The sequence below is a fragment of the Onychostruthus taczanowskii genome, unplaced genomic scaffold, assembly GCF_017590055.1.
Source record: "Onychostruthus taczanowskii isolate IOZ18803 unplaced genomic scaffold, ASM1759005v1 scaffold3, whole genome shotgun sequence".
NCBI classification, from domain to species: domain Eukaryota; kingdom Metazoa; phylum Chordata; class Aves; order Passeriformes; family Passeridae; genus Onychostruthus; species Onychostruthus taczanowskii.
The window spans coordinates 4857098-4883120 of NW_024500349.1; the positions used below are offsets into that span (position 1 = coordinate 4857098).

The window sequence follows — 26023 nt, forward strand, 5'->3', positions numbered from 1 at the left end:
ATCCTAATCTATCTCACAGAAATCACAGCATCACAGAAACTGGGTTCACTGCCCATGAGATTTCAGAAGCTCTCAGAAAAAAGCTGGGCTATTGTAAGTATTGCAGAACAGCTATGGACTCTTTCTCTATGTGAGTTTTGGAAAATCTCAAAACTATTAAACACTGCATGGTTGTCAGATGTAATTGAGACAAGACATACAGGTAGGACAGTAAAGGCAAGGAAAACAAAGGCTGAAATGAGGAGACCATTTTTTGAGGCAACAAAACACAGTGTAACACACCCTGGACTGCAGAGAGGTGTCAGGCCTTGAGGGAGGAAACCAAAAGGGGAAGTGTTCTTAATACTGTGGACAAAAAATGTGCAACAGTGCTTCCAGAGGGCAAAGAGAATGGTTCCATGTTAGCTGAAAATTGAGTTGTTTCTGTAAAATACATAATAGTATTTGATCCCCCTGAAACTTTAAAAGCTAGAGGAAAAACAATGGGAACTTTAGAATCTCTGTTTCAAATTCACCTGTCACCAAGATCATCATCCTCTCACAATGTTGCTACACTATTTTAAACAGTCCAACCATAAATTAATTAGGACAAGGTTGATTTTTGGAAAATTTTATTTCTATAACAGTAAAATACAAAGTCGCTCAGAGAAATCAAGTATTAAAATCCTGAGAACTGTATCAAACTGTATTCAGTGCTTACTTTTATTGTGCATTAGTGTAAAGCAGCAGATATTCACAGTTCACTAGAGAACGAAAACTGAAAAATTTGAAACTCGTGCTGCTTTCTGTCTTTATTATTGAGTGATTCTTTTTCAAAATACTTCAAACTGTAGTGCTCTCATACTACAAATGTAGTGGGAACATCCCCGTTCATGGATACAACATTTATTTGGTATAATCCTGATAGCAAAAAATGAAAGGTAACTTATAAAATACCACATAACCTGATGGAGGCATTCTGTTTCATTAACCACTCTGAATAAGAAGCATAATCACATAAGAGGATAGTGTGGTTACTTTTAAGTACACAATTAAGTGCTCAACTGGCATAAACACTATCAGTAAACTACAAACTATTCTACACGTGACTACTAAGGTCATAAATAGAGGTCTCCCATCAATTTTCCACTACAGCATCCCATCCCTAAGTATGTTTGCATTGTTGTGGCATATTTTAATATTGCATAGTTCTAAACAGATAAGGTACTACTGCTTGCATTGCTGTTGCAAATGGCTACATTATTCTTAAAAGGGTACTGTTCCCACAGTAAATCTCACAATAATAGATACATGTCACATAGATCATTAAATGTCTTGAATTTAACAGTACTCTTGAGTAGCATTTCGTTTTTAATACTACCTACAACTTGTGAGCTTGCAAAGCCTCTTACATGATTATCAAGCTTACAGCTGAGCTGTAAGTGTTAGCTGCAGCACATCATGGAAACACTGGAACACAGTTCTGCACAGCACTTCTGCATCAGTCTCTGGACAGGATTTCCAAGAAGAACAGGTAGCAACGATCCTACCAATACAGAAAACAGTGAAGTCACTGTGCTTAATTGTCAAGGTCTAGGATAAAGTTGAATTGTCCTGAAATGTGGAATTATTGACATAAATTCTGAAGTAAATTATTGACATAAATTCTGATGTAAAAATTGTCACTGTCTCAACACTAAAAGATGACTCAGATCCTTGGTGCCTTCAGTAAGCAATAATGTTGACAGATCTTGAAATCAAATACTTTGATTTCAATACCCGTTACTACATACACAGTGACACAACCTTTCTGCTTATATTTGACAATGCTGTGAATGATATTTCTTCTTTTTCTTCAATTAGTTTAAAGTTTTAGGTACTTTTTTTCTATTTATCTAATAAAAGATATATCTAATAAAGATTCTACTTATTTAAAGAGAGCCACAGATCAAAGTATTAATGGCTTGTATTCTCAAACTGATTTGAATGGGCACACAACCCCTGCCTAGCTTTAGGAAGAAGTCATTTGAATTACACCTAAACTAGCAATTTATCTCTACACATTCTAACCAAAATGGTTTTAGATTTCACAAAACAGCAGTAAATTTTGTCCATAAGACCAGTTAAGCCAAAGTTCGATCTTTTAAAATCAAAATTAATTTCAAATCAAAATTAATGGAGAAGTGAAGCCAGATGTTTTAGCCTCTCAAGATGTGTGTCACTGCCAAGAATGATGGGCAGTATACTCACCTGTCTCTTATCTGCTCTAGCTCAGCCAAAGAAATATCTTTCTTTACATGAATGTTGTGGTGCAGGGTTCATTTGGTTTGTTCTGTTTCCCCCTAAGTTATAATGATCCTAAAATGACAGCCTATTTTAAAGTTAACTTATTTTAAAGCCCTTTTGTTGCTCCCTTCTTTCACCTTCCCTACTCATTATTTCTGCTTATTGTCAGTATCTTGTACTCGCCCTCCACCACTCGTTCTTCCTCCCACATGTGCTTGCCCAGAATGCCAATGCCTCTACTCTCATGTACCTCACTTCTCAATCTCTTCTGACACATTCAGCTGTATTTCTTCAGTATTTTCCTTTCCTCATTATACCTGTTAGCTGCCTTTTCCTCTGTGACAAATGCAGACCCATATTCAAAAGAAAATTATATCCTTACCTGTCATCTCTAATTGAATAAAAAAAGCCATAGCCATGTTGTACCATAGGGACTGCAGATCCACTAAACCTAGTGTAGCCAGTCAGACTAGTTGAAAGGACAAAATTCCCACCTCCTCCACTGTGAAACAACACAAAACAAAAGCAGCACTGTTGAAAGTAATTTAAAACAAAGTGACTTTTATGAAAGAGTTATTTTGTCATAGAGATCAAGACATCAGCACACATAAGGCCAGTGTAGCAAAGGCCTTGGTATCAAGGGATACAAATTCCCATGGGACAAGAATATGAATTACCTGACTGTGAAGGCCTTATCCCCATACAGTTCTGGCACCGGCAGTCCTTGCTCCTGTGCTATGAGCAGGAGACCCAGAAGATGACGATCAAAGCCTGTCAAAAAAATGCAAATACTGAATCATTAACAGCAGCATTCCCCCAGTTATTCTGCTTCTTCTGGTCTGGATAGCTAGGAGCTCAAATAGCAGCTGAAGGACAGATAAACAACAGGATCATATTGTAGCATCCAAATGTATTTTCCACATATTTGATCTAAGAGGTCTTCAACAATTTCAACTTGCAGCACTGAGCTCAAAGGCAAATTACTTCAGTAACAGATGCAGCACAGTCCCTGTGGAAAACAAAACCCAAGACAACTCCCACTTCAGTCAAGGAGGAAGAGCTCCTCACAGTGGAAGTGGCCCATGGGCAATTATGTCAACACAGCAAAAAGGCTTTCAGGGCCACGACTGCTCTGAATTGTGGTAACACACCAAGAAGGCTGGAGAGACTATGAAGTTAATCGGGTCCATTTCCCAGCTACTCTTTCTTATTCACAGAATAGTGTACAGCACTAACACAGCTGGGTTAGAATCTCACCCTAATCTCTCCTGTGTCCTAAAGATCACCCTTTTCACTTTTCAGCCAAGCACATATTTCACTGGAAAATATTCCAAAGTAATGATTAGCTGGGCAGAAAAACAGAATAAATATTCCAAGTGAACATATTTTTGGGGTACAAGGATGGGTGCAAGGAACAGGTTTTAGCTCTTCTCCCCAAAATTAAAGTATAAAATGTTAAGTGGCTTTTTATTCAGATTGAAAATAAGGAGACAAAGAAAATGTACTAGCACACAATGATATTCCATTTTCACCCACAGGAAAAAGACCAAAAATTTTGATCCCAGAGTACCTTTTCCATTTTCACATTCTTTCCTCATTTTATTGTGCTTTGCAAATGCCTTATGCATCAGTTGTAGCCGTTGATAATTCTGTAAAGTAGGGCAGGATTAAAAGAAAAAGAAAAAATAAAGAAAAAGAAAAATCAATCCAAATGAGTAACAAGTCAGCAATCACAGACCAGCAGGTTTTCCCTTTCATAGTTCCTAACAATTTTATATAGAAGACAATGGATGAACTTGAAAGGTACATAAGAACCTCTCTCAAACCCTTTTTCTCAAACCCAAATTCCCTTTTCAGAAAAATGTGCTTCTTTGTTTCCTGTATCTCTGTTCTCTTACTCAGATCGCTTTTGAACTGAACAATATTCTAAACCTCACGCTCTTTCCCAAATAATCTGAAACAATGGAAAGGAACCAGCATGAACTGGAGTGATCAAACCCAAAAACCTTCTACAATACCATTTATTCAGAAGGACACCAGCTCCTACTAGGTGCATTCCCAGATTTTCTCTGCTGATTGCCAATTCTGCCCAACATTACGGTTTTTCCAAGTTTATATTAAAACATATATATTAAAGTCAGAGAGAATACAAATAACATGGTTTTTGTAAAGGAGATCCTGAGAAACAGTTTTAGATGCTCAAGATCTTGACTTCCAAGACCTTAGATCTTGATAGTTCTTTGACTACTTAAGAAGGACTATTTATCCTTTTATTTATCACACGAGAGGCTGCAGCAGAGAATGTGAAACAAGGACAGAAGTCACTTGATTTGGATAAAAATCAAGTTATCAAGCTAACAAGGGTCAAAAGAAAATTTAAGACAAAAGGATTATTTCAGAGCATCTGACTTTAAGGTATTAAAAACTACATAAACACAGACTTTTAAGCACATTAATTTCAATACTATTGAACAGGTTTTTTTAAGCTCCAGGAGTTAGTATTTTAAAAAAAAACCAAACAAGACAACAATAGGGAGATATCTGGAGATGCTATTTAACATTACAAAGAAAAAAAAGGCTACAGTTAGTGTACACAAAAAGTTACACACTAGTAGTAGTGGTAACCACAGAAGCCTGATAATTGGTTAGAAGGTAACTGAGGAGCAGGGAAATAATAGAAATCCATATTTGGAATAGGAAAGCAGATTTGGAAGATGGCCAGAAAACTGAATTTTAAAACTGCTGTACATGCCAAAAGAAGCCAGTGAAGACCAGGAAAACATGCTCTTTAAGGCCAAAATTATTAATCACACATGCTTTCTGACAGCTGTCTTCTTCTATGTTTTTTAGATGCATTAACAGTATAGAACCTTTGATTTTTCAAAAGATGTGTTTGTCTCAAAAACCTTCTCCTTGCTTAATTTCTCAGGCTCTGAGAATGTTCAGTGAGGGAGGGCAACAGAAAGAGCTTTAGTAGAGCTCTTGCTTGGCAAGCAAGGCATGACCTGCTTTGCCACATTTCTCAGGCTCTGAGAAATGTACAGTGAGGGCAATAGAAAGAGCTTTAGTAGAGCTCTTGCTTGGCAAGCAAGGCATGACCTGCTTTGCCAGCCAAGCACCAGAGGGTAGCTGCTGGGAAAAGAAAAGGTCTGCAGTTCAGCTACTCAGAGACAAACTCTGGAATACGCCCCTGTTACTGCTAGGACACAAACATCTTTCAGTCTTCCTCTCAGATGCAACTATTAGACAAACATTTCCTAATTTCACTTGAAAATTTAAACAACAGAACAACTGCATAGCACAATACTTTGGCTCCAACCCATTAACTTTTTAAGGTGTTAAATTAATCAGTGTGAATGTAATTTGATACAGTTACATTCTTGAAACCAAAAGGTAAATAGGACACAAAATCAAGCAAGCCCACACATCTCAGTCACAATGACCAGAATCAGAATTCAAGTAACCCAACATTTAAAATTTGCCTCCCTGCAAAGGCGCCAATCAATGAGACAACATAAAAACAAGTTTGAAATGGTTCAGATGACAGGCCTTCTAAATAGTAATTGAATTGAAGTAGGATTTCAGTATTTACACTGTCAGAAGGATCCAGCATGGACTTGCACCATTCCACTGCTTCCACAGTACAAGGTCTTATGGTCTCTGTGCGGCCATGATAGAAACGCCTGGTCATGGCAGTTTCGTAACAGCAGCCCGGACTAAGAACAGAAATTAGGGAAGAGTGTCTCATTAACTTAAAACTATTTGCTGTCTCAAGGGCTAATAGATCTCGCACATCAAGCTCAGTTACAAGTACCAGTACCACTAATTTTCTTTAAGTTATGTTTCTGAAAAAAAGCCACAAAGCAACTCTATGTGCTTTTATGGGACACATGACTGAAAAAAGCACCAGTACTATATTCATACCTTGAAAAGACTGCATTGCCATGGATATTTTCTGCAGACTACAGATCTACTAGCCTGTAGCAAAAACAGCTGACATTACACAAGCTTCAGTTTCACCATGTACTTCCACCTACACCATCTAAACCCTCATAAATTAAGAGACACATTTGAAATAAGCAGTGTGTTCCAAAACATTTAGAGGGAAAGGTCAAAATCTTCTCTGCTGCATACTGACATCCATCCAGCTTTTACATGGAGCAACTCCACCTCTACTACAGTCTACCACTTAATATACAACCTACATGAAATATACTTGCATGTTTACAACAGACCAAGGCTACTTTAGTCAGATAATTAATGTCCTGATGTTCAGCAAACCAAGATCTACCAACCTTTGTTATGATGAGCTACATCTCACCAGTGACAAAACATCACACTCCTATGATGAAACCCTCCTCCTTCTGAAGCAAGCAATACTCTGCTAGTCAGTAATGACTAACAAAAGCCATAATGAGTGCTAGTTAGCAAACAGAAATTTGGGAACACCAATAACAAGAAGAATGACACCTTCTAATCGGTAATACAAAATTAAATGTCACATCCAAAAATGCAGAGGCAGGCACTTGAAGGGTCACTATCTTCATCTCTATTATTCTGCCCAAACCTTCACACCCAATATTGCTAAAGAAAGTGAGACACTGAAGTTTGTGAGGCCTTTTACAGGCTTAGAAGACTAAACATTTTACTGGTGGCTGTCACAGACAAAACTCTGTTCTACATTTGAGCAACTATTTGACATTAGAGAATCCTGACCCACTGTGCATTTCGTGTTTGCCCAAGTGTTTCCTTTGTATGGCCCAAGTTCAAGTTTTCACAGACTGTACTCTACCATCTACTCCATAATATGTATGTGTACTATCCCTATGGGCACAAGAACGCAATTCTTCTGAAGAAAGTATGGCTCTATGCAACTGTTATTGTAAAAACACCTTAGTTATTCATTCTTACATCCCCATGGCAAATTACATACTAGTGTTGCAAAGCCACTGCACACCCCTACTCAATAAACTGGTCTTTTATTCCTAAGCTGGTATTTTCTTACCATCCATGGCATTTGTAATAAGCAAGCTGAAGGGCAAGCTGCACAAATGTATCGGGATGAAGTTTCCTCTTTCTAATCAATGCTTTGCCGAAGGACGTGAAGGCATAAGACACCAGCTGCAAGTCAGACACCTGTCATAGCACAGGAGAAAAACAACAGAAGTCAAGAAATATCACAACTTCATCCACTGCAAATAAAACACACTCAACATAAATCACAATGCAACAAATTTAACCATGGTGTTAAATTAATCAATTAATCAGGAACTTATTCATTCTCCAGCATGAAAACAGACCAACTAAAAACATGTAAATAGAATGAAAAAAAATAGTATCATTAACAACTGAGAGAACCAGGAGTAAATTTCACCTTCTTGTAATATAATTCTTAAATTCCACCTTCTTGTAATATAATTCTTTAGTATGTCCGATTTCATTCATAATTTTTGAATCCACTGTGAATACAAGTTCCTCTGGCCATGGAATATCCCTCACATTATCTGATCCCTGGGAAGATGAAGACAGAAAGATGCAAAACCAGAAAATGTTATCCATAAGAAAAGACACATTAACTGATAAGCTTGGAAGTTTATAAAAGATAGATACCTTCCATTTTCCCTCATTTTCAATAATCTTCTTTTCAGCATAAGATAACATGGTAATTAAAGCCATGGCATCAAAAGGAGAATGCTAGAATCAGATAAGAGAAGATATTACATTTCTTTGCATTACAGCAAGAAGATCAAACTCTTCTGCTTTTTTCCCTATCCTGCTCTTGTTCCTGCTGACTAACAGCTTTACTGCGCAGTGTTGGACTTGTTTTATAGTTCTGCAATAAATACAGAAGTATTTTAAGTCCACCCACTGTTTTAACTGCTCTGCACCTGGACAGGGAGGTACGATGTACTCCTGTCATGAAAAGGCAGATTTAAGGAAAAATATAAGCCCTTCTGGCCATGCAATGAGTTTAAAATAACATATTTTAAAAAACACAGCTGTTCAAATGGATATATCAAACAAAGAGTTAATTTAAAGCCTTCTTGCGTATCGTATTTTTTTCCTTTGGAACTCGTAATTAAAGACTTTCAGAAATAATATTACAACTTCAGATCCTGTTGTTAATTCAAGTACGGTGTAATAGTAAACACCATGAGAGAGCAAAGAACATGAGAAAGCAGACTGCTTTTGGAAACTTACCAGCCTAGGTGCCACGTAAACAAGGCTATACTAAAGAGTAACACATGAAGCACTTAAAATAATACTCTGAAGGGGAAAATTCAGTAAATAAATACTCAGAAGATGGAAAAAAATTTAACTTACATCACAGAATGCACTACAGGTTCCATTGGAAAAGAATATGCTATTGTAGGATTTATCTCCCCAGCGCACAGTCGGATCACCTGCTAGCCCCAGCCTTGTAAGCTAAAGCAGAAGAAACATACTGTGAAGTCTAAAAAACACCAAGAACACTGCCAGTCTTTGTAAGCTAAACCTAGTCTACATTAAGATGGCAAGACCTCCCTGACAGATGACATCTTCATCCAGTTCAAGATGAAACATGATTACAGGGCCAACTTATTAATTAGAAAAAAAAGTTAATGACCCTGAAGGATAGAGGGCTAAAATGTTATGACGGTAGATTTCACCCATTTCCACTTCCAATGGCCTAACAATTAAAACTATTTAAGTTTTCCTATAGATCAAAAAAGCACATTTTTTTCATATTTATCTGCTTCATCTTTACTGTTCTGAAAGACCAAGAAGTGCTACTTCTGTATATATGCAGGAGAAATTTTTATGCAACTATTATCAGATATGAATCAAAAATTCTTAGCTACCTCGGTATAGTCCTCAGGAGTTGCATGAGGACTACAATCATCAAGGCCAACCACAAACAAACTTCTCTGAATTTTTTCCAGAAGAGTTAAGTTCTTTGGATCAAGATGAATCAAATATTCCCGTAACTAGAAGGCATAAAAAGACAAAGCTAAGTGAAATACTGTTTTTCCAGTGATCACAATGCTTTTCCCAGGAACAAGCTGCTGAAGTATTCCTACCTCTGCCCATTTGGTCCTTTCGTTGCTTGTTAGGGCTGCCAGTCCTGGTCCATCTGGTTCACTGCAACATTTCTTCTGTATATACTTAAGTTGCCTTTAAGAAGATTTCAAAAACTGAAGTTAATAACAGATGGAGAGAAGGCAAAAGTCACCTTTCCTCTCTCTCTCTCTTTTTTGCGAAGCTGGAATTTTGGCTCAACATTCACAAGCCAGTGTGAATTTTCAGGAAGCATGAATCAGCTCCCCCAGATTCTGAGGACAATTGAAGCTCCCCTAGATTCTAAGGATAATTGAAGACCTGCTCAGGTTTCAGTCACTCAGCATCTACGAGCCCAGTACAAACACTCATAAACAATTATAGCGCTAAAACACTATTACATGCTTAATTTAAAACTAGATTTAAGACTTCAACAGTGCAGGCTGAGACTTTTCAGAGCAGCAGACATCTGCCATACTGCAGCTTTACAGATTCCACAGAAGCTTATCACATACAGGGCAAACCTTCCCCTCAAGATAAACCTTAAAGCAGAACACTTGCTACAGTACATCCTGAATGTAGATGCTGAACTACACAAGAGCAATTCTCTTCCTACCTATTCCTTTAGAAGAACAGTTAACAGAGGGGTAAGTTTTAGTTCTCAAATTCAGTTTTCCATGCTGTTCTCCATGTTAAAGAAACTCCACAAATTACAGGCACTTAATCTGGCTTGTTCTTTGTTCTAGCACACTTGCCTATTAAATATCACTATTGATCACTAGTTACATAGTATCAAAAATATAAGACACCTATGATGCCCTTACAAAAATAAAGCCAAACAAAAAAAGCTCCCCCCAACCAAACCCAACCTTCCCTTCCTATAGACAATAGACTCAGGGGTTTTTGTCTGTATTCCAAGCGTTCATTTCTTTGTTACGGGCTTGACTTAACAGGTACAACTACAAAAATTAGAAATGCATATGTTAAAATATTAGGTATTAATCTACCAGACTATTTTTAAAAAGTGATTTTTAGCTTCTCTTATTAGGTTTGTCTTGCCTGAGGAATTTGGCCATCCACTTTTTGCCAATTTTAATTACAAGCCTTCTGCTGTGCACTATAAGAGCACTTTGAAAATTGCATTAAGTTATTCCCAGGCAAAATTAACAACCCTTGTTTAGTAAGGAGATGCATATAGATACCAAATAAGTCACAAGAGACTTATTCTGAAACTACATCTGTATGTAACAGGAGAGTTCAACATATCAGAGTGCTTCAACTTTGATAATGATTAAGTAGCAACACAGATTGTACCTGGAAAGAATGATGATAGCTGTAATCCTACTATTTCCATGTAAAGAAAGCATAAAAAATGGTATTTCCTACTGAAGTCTCTTCTTTCAGCCCTTTTGAATGATGCTCTACAGATGTATCACAATAGTACACGGAAAGAAAATGCCATCCACTGAACAAGGATTTACTTAAATCGGAAATTTTCAGCTAAAGGAGAAGCTGTAGTCTCCTTCACACCTAATTCTTTGAGGTCAAGGGAATGGGAAAAAATTCTCTTTTGTATGTAGCTTAAATAAGACAGCTCATTTAAAATAAGCATTTTGAAAACCTGGAAATCTCTGGAGGAGTCAGCATGCTGCCTTCATGCATAGCATCAAATGCAAATACTCGACCTCGACACAGGACTATCAAGTGAGATGGACATTCACCTTCAGCCTCTATAATGAAAAACAGGAATAAATGAAAATCCAACCTTGGGGATAAAGTGACAAATACAGAAAAAACTCATCAAGTTCTACAGACTGCTTTTTGTTCAATTCTGCAAACTGGAAGACATTTTAAAAGCCAACAGAAATCACACATAACTTTCACTGCTATAAACTATTTCAAGTCATTGTCATTAACTAGCAGCAAATTTCATTTATTTGTGTCTCTTGCAGGCAGGAACCTCCTCTGCTGAAATGAGTGTTCCTTGCTGAATCCACACATACTTAACACACAGAGTTTGTCTTTCATCAATTCTTAATGCTGGCATGTTTATTATAGGCATCAGGTTGGTTATACACAATTTGAAGAAGAGCTTTCTTTTACTCTAATTTGGTAAGGAGTAAATATTGGATCAAAAAGAGCATTCGTAGATGAGACACCTTCTTTGCTTCATTATATGAACACTCTACAACCAGTAGCTGATTTAGCACTCAAGAAAGCAAGAATTTTATGGTTAAACTGACCACTCCTTTAGCATATTAATAAACATCATTTGCTTATATTAATCCCCAATTTTTATTTGTTTACCAGTTTTAAAATAACTGCCAAGAGAGTCTCTGGTAAGTCCAGGAATTTTGCAAGTGCAGAAGAGCATTCGAAATTGGTTCATGTCCAGAACAGCATTCCCAGATCTCTCTATGGCAACCTTCTCTCTGTAGTAACAAACACAGCACCATTAAGCAAGAGAAATTAAAATGATGGAATTAAATCAAGGTAAGACAAACCTGGCTAGTACAGCAAAGAATGCATGCCAATGGACATGAACATACATATGCAATTAAGGGATACAGAGACCATCAATATTTAGGATCAGTAATTTTTTTTTTAAAGTCTTACGCTCGTAGTAGATCCCAGTATTTCAGGGTGTGCCATATATTTATACATGCTCTGTCTATCTGAGTGCCCTCTTTTGGTGGCCAGCAGTGTTCAATATAGGGACCAGGGCCTCCCATATTACAGTGTATTTGTGTTGAGATGCGAAGATCAAGATAAGCCACATTCAGCCACCAGTCCTCCAGCTGAAAAGAAAAATATTTAATATCAGAACTTATTGTTATTCATTAATTCTTTAATAATCATGTGACTGTTCAACTGCCTGCTTTTTACTGTTTTATTTTAATACTCTGAATAGTAGGTCCTATATAACACAAGGCAGGACAGTGGTTCAAAACTAACTGATGAAGATAATGATACATTTAGCTCTTCTGCTTTCAAGCTTGAAATATCAGACTACTCCATGAAGAATAGAAGGAGATCAAACTTGTGTTGAGAAGGGATCTGAGAGAGACAGTTCGTAATGCACATTTTCTGCCACCATCAGAAAATCCTCACTCTGGAGTGTGTCTTGTTAGGAATTAAGAAGCCCTCATGAATTCCACTCGGTAATGACCTTCCTTGTATCTCTTTCTCTGTTGAAAGACAACTTTAAAATGCTACCACATAGTTTCCTTCTGGGAAGAAAGAAACCAAAATCTAAATTCCAGGGTTGTTTTTTTTGTGGGTTTGTTTTTGTTATTGTTGCTTTTGTTTTTTAACAAAAGGGTGGAGTGAGAAGGGACAGATATCACAGAAAGAAAGACGGACAGATACAGCACCCAAAAGCTGGTAAATAACTTTAAATTTCAGTTAGTGAGCTCTCTTAGCCACTCAGCTTTGAAAAAAATGACACATATATAAGTGAATGAGTTCATACCCACAGGTCAAGTGGCCAATGTAAGGAAGATGAAGATTTAAAAAAGTGAAATCATTCTTTAAGTTACATCCTGAATAACCAACTTTCCAAAAATTGAATTAAGATTTCCTACACGGAATTATGATTTCTCACATATCTAAATACGCACCCAATTCCTTCTCATTTTAGCTCTTTCCAGTAATTTCTGATGCAACTCTTTTCCAATGCCATTTTCAAATTTTTTAACTATATCCTCGGTTCTTTGATATTCTTCTTGATTAAGAAACGGCTTCACTGTAAAAAGAACATGTTTCTATTTTAAAGACAACTGAATACTAAGATTTATTGCAAGATTCAGATATTCACAGGCAAGGGAGTGAATGAGAATTAATTTTTCTAAAACAAGCATTTGAAGGGAAAACACTTTTAAACACCTCTCAAAAGTCTGTAAATAAACCAGTATGTTCTAATAAAACATAAATACATACTTTTAAATAAATACAGATGATAGCAGACTAAAGTAATTGCTGAAAACCTGAAATACCTAACAGATAACTAAATCAAATATATTTACATCTGCAAATACTATGGAGTTCTTCCAAGTAATTAAATTTACAGGAACTTTGTTTGCAAATTAACACATTGAGCACACACGTTTGCCACCCTGCTGCACCAACTACAAGCTACTTGTCTGTATTTTCAAGTCTATTCATGGTCTGCAAGCCACTTGTGCATCAATTCTCATTCACTGTCCCTGTGTTACATCCACCTTTGATTGATAGCAAATGCAGTTACTGGTAGACAGTTTTTCTGTTTTTAAAACCCAAAAGGATTGGAAAACAGAAAAACTGTCTACCAGTAACTGCATTTGCTATCAATCAAAGGTGGATATAACACAGGGACAGTGAATGAATGTGCATTATAGGCTGAAGTCCTCCACAAACATCTGCAAAACTAGCCATTATTTTAATCTAAACACCCCTTAAAGACTTTTTACCATGAAATCTCTGGTCAGTAATGGGCACTGCTGATGTCATTTTCCATACACGCACACCTCATTTTTTTTTCTATACTTACCTGGTGTAGAATGTATTTTCTGTTTTATTTATACTTAGATTGTGAAGTCAGTGGGAAACAGAATGGAGGTGTGTGAGGTGTGTTTCTGGTGATTCAACGCCTACACAATGAGGCCCAAGTAATTTTTGAGGCCACTGGACACCATCATTAGTTAATTTCTTGTTTGCCTTGCTACTCACAAGTAGCAAATAACCCTGTAATTGACTTACAGCGGCTAAGAAACAAAGAAAGATACACAATTACAAAAATTTAAACAAGTATCTGCATCATCTTTCATCTATCTTTTGCTTTTGCAAGCAATTTTCAGCAGGGCAAGGTCTCAAATACTTAGTTAACCTAAATATTAAATCTTAACTCCATCTTGCTGCAATCACACCTGCTTGCCTGCAACCATTATTTCTCTCTTCTTCATAAATCTAGAGATCATCTTGTTCAACACTTCATCTCTGTAGGGTCAGTTGCAGCAAGTTGCTTAGGACTGTGTTGGGTTTTAAGTATCTCCAAGGACAAAGACTCTACAATCACCTGTTCACTGCTTGACCACTACTGCAAGAAGAGGAGTTTTCTTATGTTTAAAAGGAATTTCTTGTATTTCAGTTTGTGCCCATCACCTCTTATTCTGTCACTAGATACTACTATGATGTCTGGCTCCATCTTATTTACTCCTCCACAACAAGTAACCACACATATTGCAAAGATCTGAACAATCCTAGCTTTCTCTGTCTCTTCCCCTATGTCAGATAATCCAAGACCTGAATCACTGTCACAGCCCCTCTCTGGGCTCACTTCACTATGTCCCTATCTTGGCTTGTACAGGGAGCCCAGAAACAGACACAGAACTGCAGATGTGTCCTCCCCAGCACTGAACCAAGGGCAAGGATAATTTTCTGTACCTGCTGGCAATGTTCCTTCTCTATAGGGAGCCCTGGAGACTACTGACATGCCTTGCTGCAAAGCCACATGCTGGTTCATGCTCAACTTCATGTCTACCAGACCCCGGGGCTCTTCTACATCCAGGCACTAGGCCCCAGCTTGTGCTGCTGTGGCAAGTTACTCTCTCCAGGGTGAATGACTTGGCATTTCCTTGTGTTTGTTTCATGCTGCCCATTCCCAATCATCGTCTTGTCCTTCATATGCTCAGAAATGGTTTCCATGATTATTTGCCAGGGATTCCCAGGAATTAAAGCAAGATTGATCAGACTTATCCTTCCTGAAGACAACAGTAACATCTGTTTTCTTCCTTTCCTCAGGAACCTTCACCAGCAATCATGATCTTTCAAAGATTATCAGAAGTGGCCTTTCCAAGACAAAGACCAGCTCCCCTGGCATCCATGGGCACATCTCAACAGGACCCACAGTTTTTCATGTCCAGTCTGTTCAGTGCTGATCCTCTTCTATCAAGTCCTCCTCACTCCTCTTCAACATAATTCCATTTTAATCCTAATTATATAAGGCATTTCAGTATTTTGCACTACCTGTCCTAAAGTGAAAGATAAGGATCCATTTTCAGATAAATCCTGGTCTCCTTATGGCATTCCACAACAATAACGCAAGTCCTAGTGATATTTTTTTTCTATTCCACAGGACAAACATGGAGAGTGAGGGCCAAATATTACCTAAAAATGTGTTAGCCTGCTCCTCCAGCCTATCAAGCTCCCTCTGATGGCATAATAACCATCTGGTGTATTAGCTACTCCTTCCAGCTTTGGAAGCTCCCAAACTCAGAGTACAGTCTGTCCCATCATGCACGTCCCATCACCACCAATGACCATATTAAAAATTACTGGACCCCTGGTGCATACCATCAGACACTGGCCTACAGCTGGCATATGTGTTGCTGATCACAGACCTTTGAGCCCAGCAGATGATACAGTTTCCAGCCCATCTGATTGTCCTCTACCTAGTCCATACTTTATTAGTTTCTCTATGAAGATTTTTTTTTAAAGCTATTGATATGCCAGAAGCCTTACTAAAGTCAATATATACAATATCCACTCTTCTTCCTTCATCCATTGAGACAGTCACCTCATCACAAAAGGCGACCATGTTCAGCAAAATTTGCTCTTCAGAAACCATGCTGCCCATTCCCAATCATCGTCTTGTCCTTCATATGCTCAGAAATGGTTTCCATGATTATTTTCCAGGGATTCCCAGGAATTAAAGCAAGATTGATCAGACTTATCCTTCCTGAAGACAACAGTAACATCTGTTTTCTTCCTTTCCTCAGGAACCTTCACCAGCAATCATGATCTTTCAAAGATTATCAGAAGTGGCCTTTCCAAGACAAAGACCAGCTCCCCTGGCATCCATGGGCACATCTCAACAGGACCCACAGTTTTTCATGTCCAGTCTGTTCAGTGCTGATCCTCTTCTATCAAGTCCTCCTCACTCCTCTTCAACATAATTCCATTTTAATCCTAATTATATAAGGCATTTCAGTATTTTGCACTACCTGTCCTAAAGTGAAAGATAAGGATCCATTTTCAGATAAATCCTGGTCTCCTTATGGCATTCCACAACAATAACGCAAGTCCTAGTGATATTTTTTTTCTATTCCACAGGACAAACATGGAGAGTGAGGGCCAAATATTACCTAAAAATGTGGTTTTAAGCACATTCTGACAACCTTAGGCAGCAGGACAGAACATCTACTTTCAAGTATTACCATTCAATGCTTGTGTTTAAATTGCATTGGACCTCCAAAAATTCCACTACAACACCATTGCAACTGGAAAGGTACCAGCATTCCCCTTACACCTTCACCACAGATGATCAGCTGTGGACATTCAAATAGGGTCTACACATCTAGAACTCATCTTGATGCAGCTTGAATTGCACACCATCAATTGTGAACACAAATGAAAAAAGAAATAACAACAACAGAGCCATTCACCTTTACCCTTTTGCAGATTACAGTTTTCATCCTGAAGTTGAAAGCCTTCCCTGACTGAGGGTAGTCCAACACTCAGGTTTCCCAGAAAATGACCTTATTATCACACACTATTGGAAGGGAGGATGATTACCCTCTGTTACTCAGATTACAAAGTCATTACAGAGCAATAATCAAATAGAAAATTAAAACTAAGCAAAATTATTTGGTTCTGGTCTCAATTCATGGAATCATTTAGGCTGGAAAAGAACTGCCATTAATTTAGTTGAACCATAAGGGGTGACTAAGATTGTGAGGGGACTGGAATGCACAATGAGATGAGGCTGAGAACTGTGTTTCTTGAGCTTATGAAGACAATGCAAAGGGAAGACCTGGCTGCCCTCTTCAACTGAATGGAAAGTCCTGGTGAAGATAAACCACAGTTCCTCTCAGAGACGGAAAGAATTAGGACAAGAGAAAATGGAAAAAGATGGAATACAGAAAATTTTTCACATGGAAAATGTGAAGTTTTTTGGGGTTTTTTGGTCATTGCTGTTTTTTTTGGTTTGTTTTTCTTCCCCCTCCCACAATCATGAGGGTGACAAACACCAGAACAGGTTACAATGAAACAGTCTCCACCCTTGTAAGTAAACAAAACCTGGCTAAGCAGGGCCTGAGCAACATGCCGTAGTTGGACCAGCTTTGAGCAGAAATTTGGTCCAGATGAACTCTTCCCAATCTACATGATTCTATGACCACAGGGTCTCTTTCCACTTAAAAACTATCATTGTAGAAGCAGCACTGTTAAGCAGCAGAACTTGGCCTCTTTCTCACCAGAGAAATAAACTTGCATTTCTTCAGCCCACAGATGGTCCTTCTTTCTGATTAGGGGATTGGCAGTGGGGACACAGTGACAATGGGGACACAATGGCAGTGGGGACACGGTGACAACACCGTGTCCCTCCCAGCCCAGCGCCACCCACCAGAGACAGGGGGCGGGGGGACAGATCTGGGGGCCGTGGAGACAGCTCTGCCCATGAACAAGAAGTATCCCATGAAAGACACCTTCAGTTGCATAGTTAAGGAATCCTCTGGGAAGCTGGAAGTTTGAGTTTTCATACTTTCATGTTGAGTCTGTGCTTCTGAATCTCAGCCTCTGAGCTGGAAAGCTAAATAACATGGCTAGGGCCACCTTCTCTGCTCAAGGCTTACTTTCAAAACAGGGTTACTCCTTAAAAGGCAGCAACTGTAAAGCCTTAAATAAGGCATATTCTGACACATACTTTGTCCAGCTTTTCTAGTTAGCTGGCTCTGAACAGGTAAGTGCTTTACCAGCAGGCACTCTAATTAATATCAAGTGCTTGGAGTCCTCCTCCAACCAATGGAAGGTTGGAGGAGGACTAATTTAGAAGGTTTCCCAGGACTAATTTATAGCCTCTATGAAGAATCATTTGGGGGTTCTGAATTGTTCTTCTGAAGCATCTCCTTTCCTTCACTCACATTTACAGACTAAAATGACAAGCTTAAGCAATGAAATTCACAGAGCTATGTCTAGAACTGTGCCCTGCACCCTTTGACTTTAATATATTTGTACAGGGGAAGACTGGCAAATGCTGGGCTAACTTTGCCACCAGTAAGACTAAAGAAGAGCAACAGCAATCAAAATTATAGAATGATTTTGTACATGGAACAGTAACCAGCAACTAACTTTAGCATGAAAAAGAAAGGGACGTGATAAGGTCATTTATGAAAACAGATCAGAATCAGAAAACAAGAGCAAACAAATTCACTGTCAGATTTTCTCACTCCATGAGAGTTATTTATTAACCTGGAGAGACAGATGGGTTTAAAAAACTAAACAGCAATTTTGTTATTGCAGGTTCTACTCTTGCAGCACAACCTTAGTTAATATGCATTACAGCAAAAAGACAGTGCATTATTTTAGACACATACACACACACAATTCACCACTTCAACATTCTACATCAAAAGACAATTATGTAAAGAATACCAATGCAGGCCATTTCCAGTACTCAGAATAAATAGGAACTCAACAGTAAACTTCAGGAATTCTATTTTGGGAAAGGAAAAAATTGGTGTAGTATGCTTCTGTTAAGAAGAAAACTCCAAGTCTTACTTTGTTAGCATTAGTGTAATTCCTGTAAGATGGTAAGATACAAAGCAGATGTTCCAGAAAAAACTCCATGTCTCAGAGTTCTGAAAATTTTCGAAGAAATAGAGAAAAGTAATCTCAAGATACTTCATAATGCATTTTTGCCATTCCCAATACATAATAAAGAATTAACCAGCCATTTCTTCTTTATAAACAAAACTAGATACATGTACATGGACATTGTTTTCAAAACTTTTCTGTGATGTTCTTTAGATTAATCAACATGTCAAGGCAGGAAGTACCAAGCTAAATTATGTGAAAACGCTCACCACTGCTTTTGCCTACTACTGTATAGTTAATAAGTGCTCTTTCTCACCAATATTAAGTTCTTTTAAAAAGATCCTCGGCAAACACAGTTATAAACAAGCAGTTATGCAAACCAAACTTTTTAAGTGAAGTATCTTTCACCAGACAAGCTTTTTTTTTTTTTTTTTTTTTGAAATAAAAAAAAAAAAAAAAAAAAAGAAGGTGAAAAAAAATCCACTCTCAAACCAAAAAGTTAACCAAGTGCCAAATTCCCTTGAAGAAAGGTAATTAGGGATAAATAAGAAACTTTTACTCAAGTTTCTCTGGGCACTTAATTTCCAGTTTTGAGCCTGAAAGAGATCCTTTGGCACACTAAGCTTGTCTGTATTCCACGCCCCAATTACAGTACAAGCTCTGTCTACAATCACTTAGCAAATATCTTCAGATTAGCCTGGTTACAATGGTAGCACATGACATGCTACCATTACAACATTAAGTCATTACCTGCATCAAGATATTTACTCAAAGATTCATCAAGAGGAGGTACTGGCAGGGAAGGCAGAGAATCTTGGTACTGAAATGTTCGCTCCTCTGAGGATTCAAGCAGTTGCTTTTCCATGTTGCAGATCTGCAGCACAACCAGACTATTCACGAAGCCCACGTTCGATGACTAATCTCCCCACACTGTTCTCTCCCTCGCTCCGGCCTCCTGCCATTTACACGAAAAAAGACAGATATCAGGAAACGTTCCCCGACAAAGCATGGACCGAGGGTTTCTTGCTGGCTTGCAGCCACGAGAGGCACACACACAGCAGGGGGAAACGAAGACCAGGCTGCTATTGATGCTGTTCCCCAGCACGTCGCGATTAACCAGCTCAAAGACTGTCGCTTTCTCTCCCAAGCAGCAGCCAGTCAGCCCTGGGACACCCGCCCCAGATCAGAGGACATCTGGGGAAGGGGGAATCACCCCACAGCCCGGCTGGCGACCTCTCCGAGGCCCCCGCAGACCCTCCCAAGGTCCCCGCCCGAGCCCCGACGCCAGCGCTCCCCGAGCCGAGCCGGGCCGGGCGCAAGGCCCGCGGCACAGCAGCAGAGTTTATAGCGGCTGAGGGCCCACATCGAGGAAAGCCCGGGAGAGCCCAAGGCGGATGGGGCCTGGGTGTAAGGAGACAGCCGAGCCGAGCTCACCCCTCTGCCCAGCGCAACCCCGAGGAACGAGGCCGGCAAGGACCACAGGTCCCAAACCCCTGCCCACCTCCCCGGCCGCCGCCTTTGCTTCTGTCTCACTTCCCAGCGGCTCCGGAAGCGGCGCGGGGCGGGGCGGCCGCGGAGGCGGGAGGCGGGAGGGGAGCGGCCTCGCCGTCCCCTGCGCTCCGGAGGCGGCGGTGGAGTTAAAAGAGCAGTGGATAGAGGTGGTGACTCCCTCAGGGCAGACGAGTTCCGCAGAGAGACCTGAGCCAAAAGGAGGGCTGGGCAGTCGCCACTGTGTGAAGTTTTATAAGGGCAAGTGCTGGTCTGCGCCTGGGAGAGGGTAACTCTCGACGTACGTACAGACTGGGGAATGAGAGGCTGGAGACCTCATTTCCATCGACCTGGGGTTCCTGGCTGATGGAAAATTCATTATAAATCAGCAGTGCCCTGGCAGGTAGGAGGGCCAGGCATCTATTGGGGGGCATCAGGCCCAGCATCGCCAGCCGACAAGGGAGGGGATTGTCCTGCTCTGCTCTGCACTGGCGTGGCCTCACCTCGAGTGTTGGGGGCAGTTCTGGGTGCCACAATACAAAAAAGGCATTAAACTATTAGAGAGCTCCTAAAGGAGAGCTATGCAAATAGTCAAGGGTCTGGAGGGGAAGCCACATGAGGAGTGGCTGAGGTCACTTGGTCTGTTCAGCCTGGAGGAGTCTGAGGGGAGACCTCACTGCAGTTACAACTTCGTCATGAGGGGAAGTAGAGGGACAGACACTGTTCTGTGCGGTGCACAGTGACAGGAAACAAGGGAATGGCCTGAGGTTATGTCAGGAGGGGTTTAGGCTGGATATTAGGAAAAGGTTTTTTCCCCAGAGAGTGATTGAGCACTGGAGCAGGTTCCCCAGAAACCTGGTCACAGCACCAAGCCTGCTAGAATTCAAGAAGCATTTGGAAGATGCTCTCAGGCACATGGTGTGATTCTTGGGATGTCCTGCATAGGGTCAGGAGTTGGACTTCAGTGATCCTTAGAACTCAGTATCTGTGACATGGGGAGAAGGGGCAGCTGGGGCTGCATTAGAGGCAGGGGCTCTTCACAGCTGCTGTCCCTCATGGGCTGTGCTCTTAAGTCCTGTGGTGTCCTTAGCAGGACTGAGACCAGATGCAAGCCCTGGCTGGCCCAGGGGACTCCTCATCCAGGGTAAGTGGCCCGGCTGCTTTGTGGGTGGGCAGTGGCACAGGAATCTGCAAGGGTGGAGCAGGTCTGGGCTGATGGGTTTCTGTGCCACCTGATAAAATGTTATGTGGAAGAAATGCTGTGGGATGTGACTTGCAGCTTCACAGGAGTAGGAGTAAGCAGTAGCCAGAGTGATTGGGTGGCATTTGGAGCAGTCTTCACATGCTAGAGCAAACATTTCACCCCATGGTGAAATACCACTGTGACCGTGTAGTACACAAGCCCTACAAGGAACGATTGAGGGAGCTGGCGTTGTTTAGCCTGGAGAAGAGGAGACTTAGAGGTGACCTTATCACTCTGTACACCTCCCTGAAAGGTGGTTGTGGTCAGGTGGGGGTCAGTCTCTTTCTCCAGGCAACAACTGACAGAAACACAGGATGCAGTCTTAAGCCACGCCAAGGGAAATACAGGTTGGATGTTAGGAAAAAGTTTTATACAGAAAGGGTGATAAAGTATTGGAGTGGTTTGCCTGGGAGGTGGTGAAGTCATTATCTCTGGATGTGCTTAAAGAAAGACTGGATGTGGCACTTGGAGCCATGGTTTAGTTAAGATGTTAGGGCTGGGTGGGACTCAATGATCTTGAAGGTCTCTTCCAACCTAGTGATTCTGTGACTTCTTTCCTCTTTGCACCTGCAGCAGCGTTTGTTGCTTCTGTTTGTCTTTGTTACTCTCTGTCTTTGCTGCCAGAATGGCTTCCCATTACCTACTGTTATGGTTGAACTCCAGCCAGCAGCCAAGCCCCATGCAACAACCTCTCAATCACTCACCTACCAGTGGGAGCAGGGAGAGGATCAGATGAGTAAAAGTTAGAAATCTCATGGGTAGGGAAATCAAAAGCTACACAGAAAAGCAAATCAACAAGGAATTAATTTGCTGTTTCCCATGGCCAGGTGTTCAGCCATCCCAAGGAAAGTAGAGCTCTGTCATATAACAACTGCTTGGGAAGACAAACACCCATCATTTAAAACGTTCCCCCATTCCACCTTATTCCCTCCACTTTATATACTGACCTCTTCCTGAAGCCTATAGTGCTGCATGGGGTTGTTTTGACCCTGGAGCAAGAATCAGCACTTGGTCTTCTTGAATCTTATACCATTGGCCTTGGACCATTGATCCACCCAGTCCAGATCCCTCTGCAGAGCCTTCCTGATGTCCAGCACATCAACTTCCCACCCAACATGGTGTTGTCTGAGAATTTACCGAGGGTGCACTCAATCCCCTCATCCAGATTATCAATAAAGATACTAAACAGGAGGTTGCAATCTCCCAACTCCTTTTTTCCCTTGAGATGGTAATTATCTTTCCACACTGATGTCTTTCCTCTTGATTGTGGAGCTACTTGCCTAGTGCCATCCCTGTGTGCCAGCCTTTCTCTCCAATTTTATCTCTCTTACCTTTCATAATTCAACTCTATGGACTGCTTTAGATCTCCTCCTCTCAACTGAATGATTTCCTCAAACATCAGAGCAAAGGTTGGGTCGTTGTACCACAGCAGAACTAGGATGACAGCAGCAGCAGTAGGAAAGGAGGGGAGATTATACTGCTCCTTGTGTTTGTTTCTGAAGCATCCACACGGTCTGTATATTTGGCAGTTTCAACGCCCTGGAAGGTCCAAGTAGTAAAGTCCATGTTGAGAATGCATGTTGTGTGACTTTAATATTTATTTCAATAATTTTGCATTAGGGATGCTTTGAGCTTATCAGATGCAAGTGTTCCACAAATAAGTTTCTCTGTAATAATGTCCTAGATTTTTTTTTTTTTCAAGATGAAGTAAAGGGATGGGTAAACAGCTTTCTGGAGGACAGTATTTCACTTGGTAATGACACAAATTTTTTTTCATCAGCAGCTTTTAGATGTTAGCAATGACGTGAACCAATTTCAAATATAGTCTGCTAAAAATGTAGCTATGAGAGATATGTTATTGGGAAAAAGATGACTAATGAGATGGATATGCTCCATGCCTTTTTTTCCCATGCATCTAGGTTTAAAGGCAAAAGATTTCCTGAAGTCTTTATTTTTCAAGAAGCAAACATCAGTATTTTTCTGAACTCAGGAGCTACTGAGATATGGCTTCCCACTTTTTTTTTTTTTTTTCTTGTGGTTTATGTATTTTCCTGTCTCTTAAATGGATGATCACACCACTGCGTTTGCTGAGTAAGAAAACTTTTAGGGATATAAATCCGCAAAAACATGTAATAAATATTACAGTGCATGTAACAGGTGTGTTTTCTCTCTAACTGGACACCTCTTTTCATAAACCTGTAATTTTCCAGAAGGTTTAAATGCTTACCCTGAAAAACATTTTTAAACTTTTTAAAAGAATTATTTGAATAATGAATGTAGCCAAATGTGTGTGATACAGTAATACATAAGGTACTGATACAGATGCAGAAATAAAAAATTTCAACTGTGTTACAATATTTAGAACACTGAGACGTTGGTGTCTATCAGTTACACAAACTGTGTTTCTCTTGTGAAGATAAAATCAGTAGGGGATTATATTGCCTAACTGTCCTACAGCCTGACAGCTCTGTTATGACAGGATTGCAGATACCCAGTGGTCAGTGCCCAGCCAGGTGTCTCAGATACATGCCTAGCTGTAAGCAATCCAGCAACTTTGATAACAGACTCCATACCTACCATGAATGATGGTAGGTATGATAATTTGACTCCCAGGCTCACTATTTTACTTCTGTGCTTATTGCTGGGAGGTGAATGGACTATCTTAAATCTAAATTTTATGAGATTTTTAGACTTGAATTTACTTGCCACCTGGGAAAGGGTTGCTTTTCCCTTGGCTTCCAGAATCTGCAGACAAGGGGTTAACTCATGTATGCACAAATGACACAGGTCTGCCATGTAGGGTTTGCAAGTTCCTGGATACCTGAGAGGCCTCTTAGGTCCTGGACTGCCCTACTGGCAAATACCACACTCCTGCAGTTCACAAAAGCTTCTTCCTTGGGGAAATATCTTGCAGCCCTGTGCTGCAAGCACTTGGTGTTTCTTTACCTTTGGCTTTCTGTTCCCTGCAGGGTGGGGCTGTTGGTCCATTTGTCCTAGCAGCTGGTCAGTGTGAAAGCAGTTTTGTTGTTGCTTGTGTTTTCAATTGTGCTTTTCAATTAACGCTTGTCCACCTACTATAAGGTGATGCCATGACAATAAATAGAGCTCATATAAAAAGGTCATAATGCCCTGAAAGCCTGTCTCAAAAACATGTTTGAAAAATAATCCAAAATTTCTTTGGCATACCACATCTGGGTCCGTTTTGAATTCTGTTGTATTAGAAGGATATTGAAATACTGAAGTGAGCGTGGCATGGTCCCCTGTGATTGTGACTGGAGTGGGTGGTGTACAGGAGAGTCTGAGACAATTGGTTTTGTCTTATGAGGGGAGTGCCAAATGAAGATGTCTTCACCTGCCTAAAAGAAGGATGGGCAGAGCCGGGTTATTCTTGGCTGTACTCAGCAAAAAGAAGACTTGTGGATACAAGGGACAACAAGCACTTAGATAGAAAAGTATCCTCACTATGAGCCGTGATTGAACACTGGAACATGGTTACCAAGGGAGATTGTAGTCTCCATCCTTGGAGATAATCAATACCTAACAAGAGAAAATTTGAACTGCATGATCTCTAAAAGTCCCCTTCAGCCTAAGTTGTTCTGTGATTTAAATCTTAAATCTCTAAATCTTTAAATCTCTTTTAATCTTTTATACATCTCTCTGTCAGACTAGAATTTTATTTTCAGCTTATTCTACACATGAAGAGAAAAAAAGCCAGGAAATACTTTCTTAAAATTCAATGGGGGTTTTCTTTTTTTTCACTGACTGAGCCATTTCTTTGCCGATAGTTCAATAAAGAAACATTCTTTTTGATTGTGAACACTCTAAAGTATATTTTTCTGCCATTAATTCATCAGATCATCATCTGATCATGCATCTGACTTAAAATTTATAGGGAATAAAATAAAAGCTTGGTTTTCTTGAAAGCTTACAATCTAGGAAAAATCTTGATTTTGCAGAAGAATTCTTTTGTATCCTCTTTTTGTTATAATAGGGTCAAAGTTAGATCTCAGGTATAAGGCCAATAGGTGGAAGTAGATGAAAATATAAAGACAGTTTGGAAATAATAATAAATTTTTAAAAATTGCTGTCTTGTCTTGTAAAAAAAGAGAAAAGAGACATTTCCCTAACCAGATATGATTAGATTTCAAATAAATTGAGATTCAACTGCACTCCAAAGAAGATTATGTATTCATGTAATAGGTCTTTCTTGTTTGTGGCCTTTTTTTTTTTTTTTTTTTTTTTTTTTTTTGTGAATGAAAATTAGATTGGCCGAATGTATCTTTCAAACCAGTAAGACAGACTCTGCAGGTTCTTTATTTCAGGGAGAGTTGTAAAATAATCCTTAAAGGCAAATTACTCCATTAGGTTAGCACAGATGTGTCATTTGCATCCAAACTTTGTGGCTGTATATGTGATATC

At 39.7% G+C, this 26023-nt stretch overlaps 1 protein-coding gene across 5 annotated transcripts; it reads right to left on the reverse strand.

The window, feature by feature from the left end:
• Positions 1 to 594: 594 nt before the first annotated feature.
• CROT (carnitine O-octanoyltransferase) lies at positions 595 to 20430 on the reverse strand. Of its 5 annotated transcripts, none has more exons than XM_041408826.1 (17): positions 20375 to 20430; positions 19624 to 19828; positions 12924 to 13048; positions 11920 to 12101; positions 11611 to 11735; positions 10925 to 11033; positions 9327 to 9420; positions 9108 to 9233; positions 8590 to 8691; positions 7876 to 7959; positions 7669 to 7776; positions 7271 to 7401; positions 5858 to 5981; positions 3836 to 3914; positions 2943 to 3036; positions 2648 to 2767; positions 595 to 1525 (listed from the first exon to the last, which is right to left on the reverse strand). In XM_041408826.1, the coding sequence occupies exons 2-17, from the start codon at positions 19736 to 19738 to the stop codon at positions 1405 to 1407; spliced, it is 1839 nt and encodes a 612-aa protein (XP_041264760.1). In that variant the 5' UTR covers positions 19739 to 19828; positions 20375 to 20430; the 3' UTR covers positions 595 to 1404. The 5 variants fall into 5 exon arrangements, 2 of the variants coding, with proteins under 2 accessions (XP_041264760.1, XP_041264761.1); XM_041408827.1 differs by having other exon boundaries at positions 20308 to 20402; XR_005952983.1 differs by lacking the exons at positions 595 to 1525; positions 2648 to 2767; positions 5858 to 5981 and having other exon boundaries at positions 2978 to 3036.
• Between the last annotated feature and the right edge of the window lie 5593 nt (positions 20431 to 26023).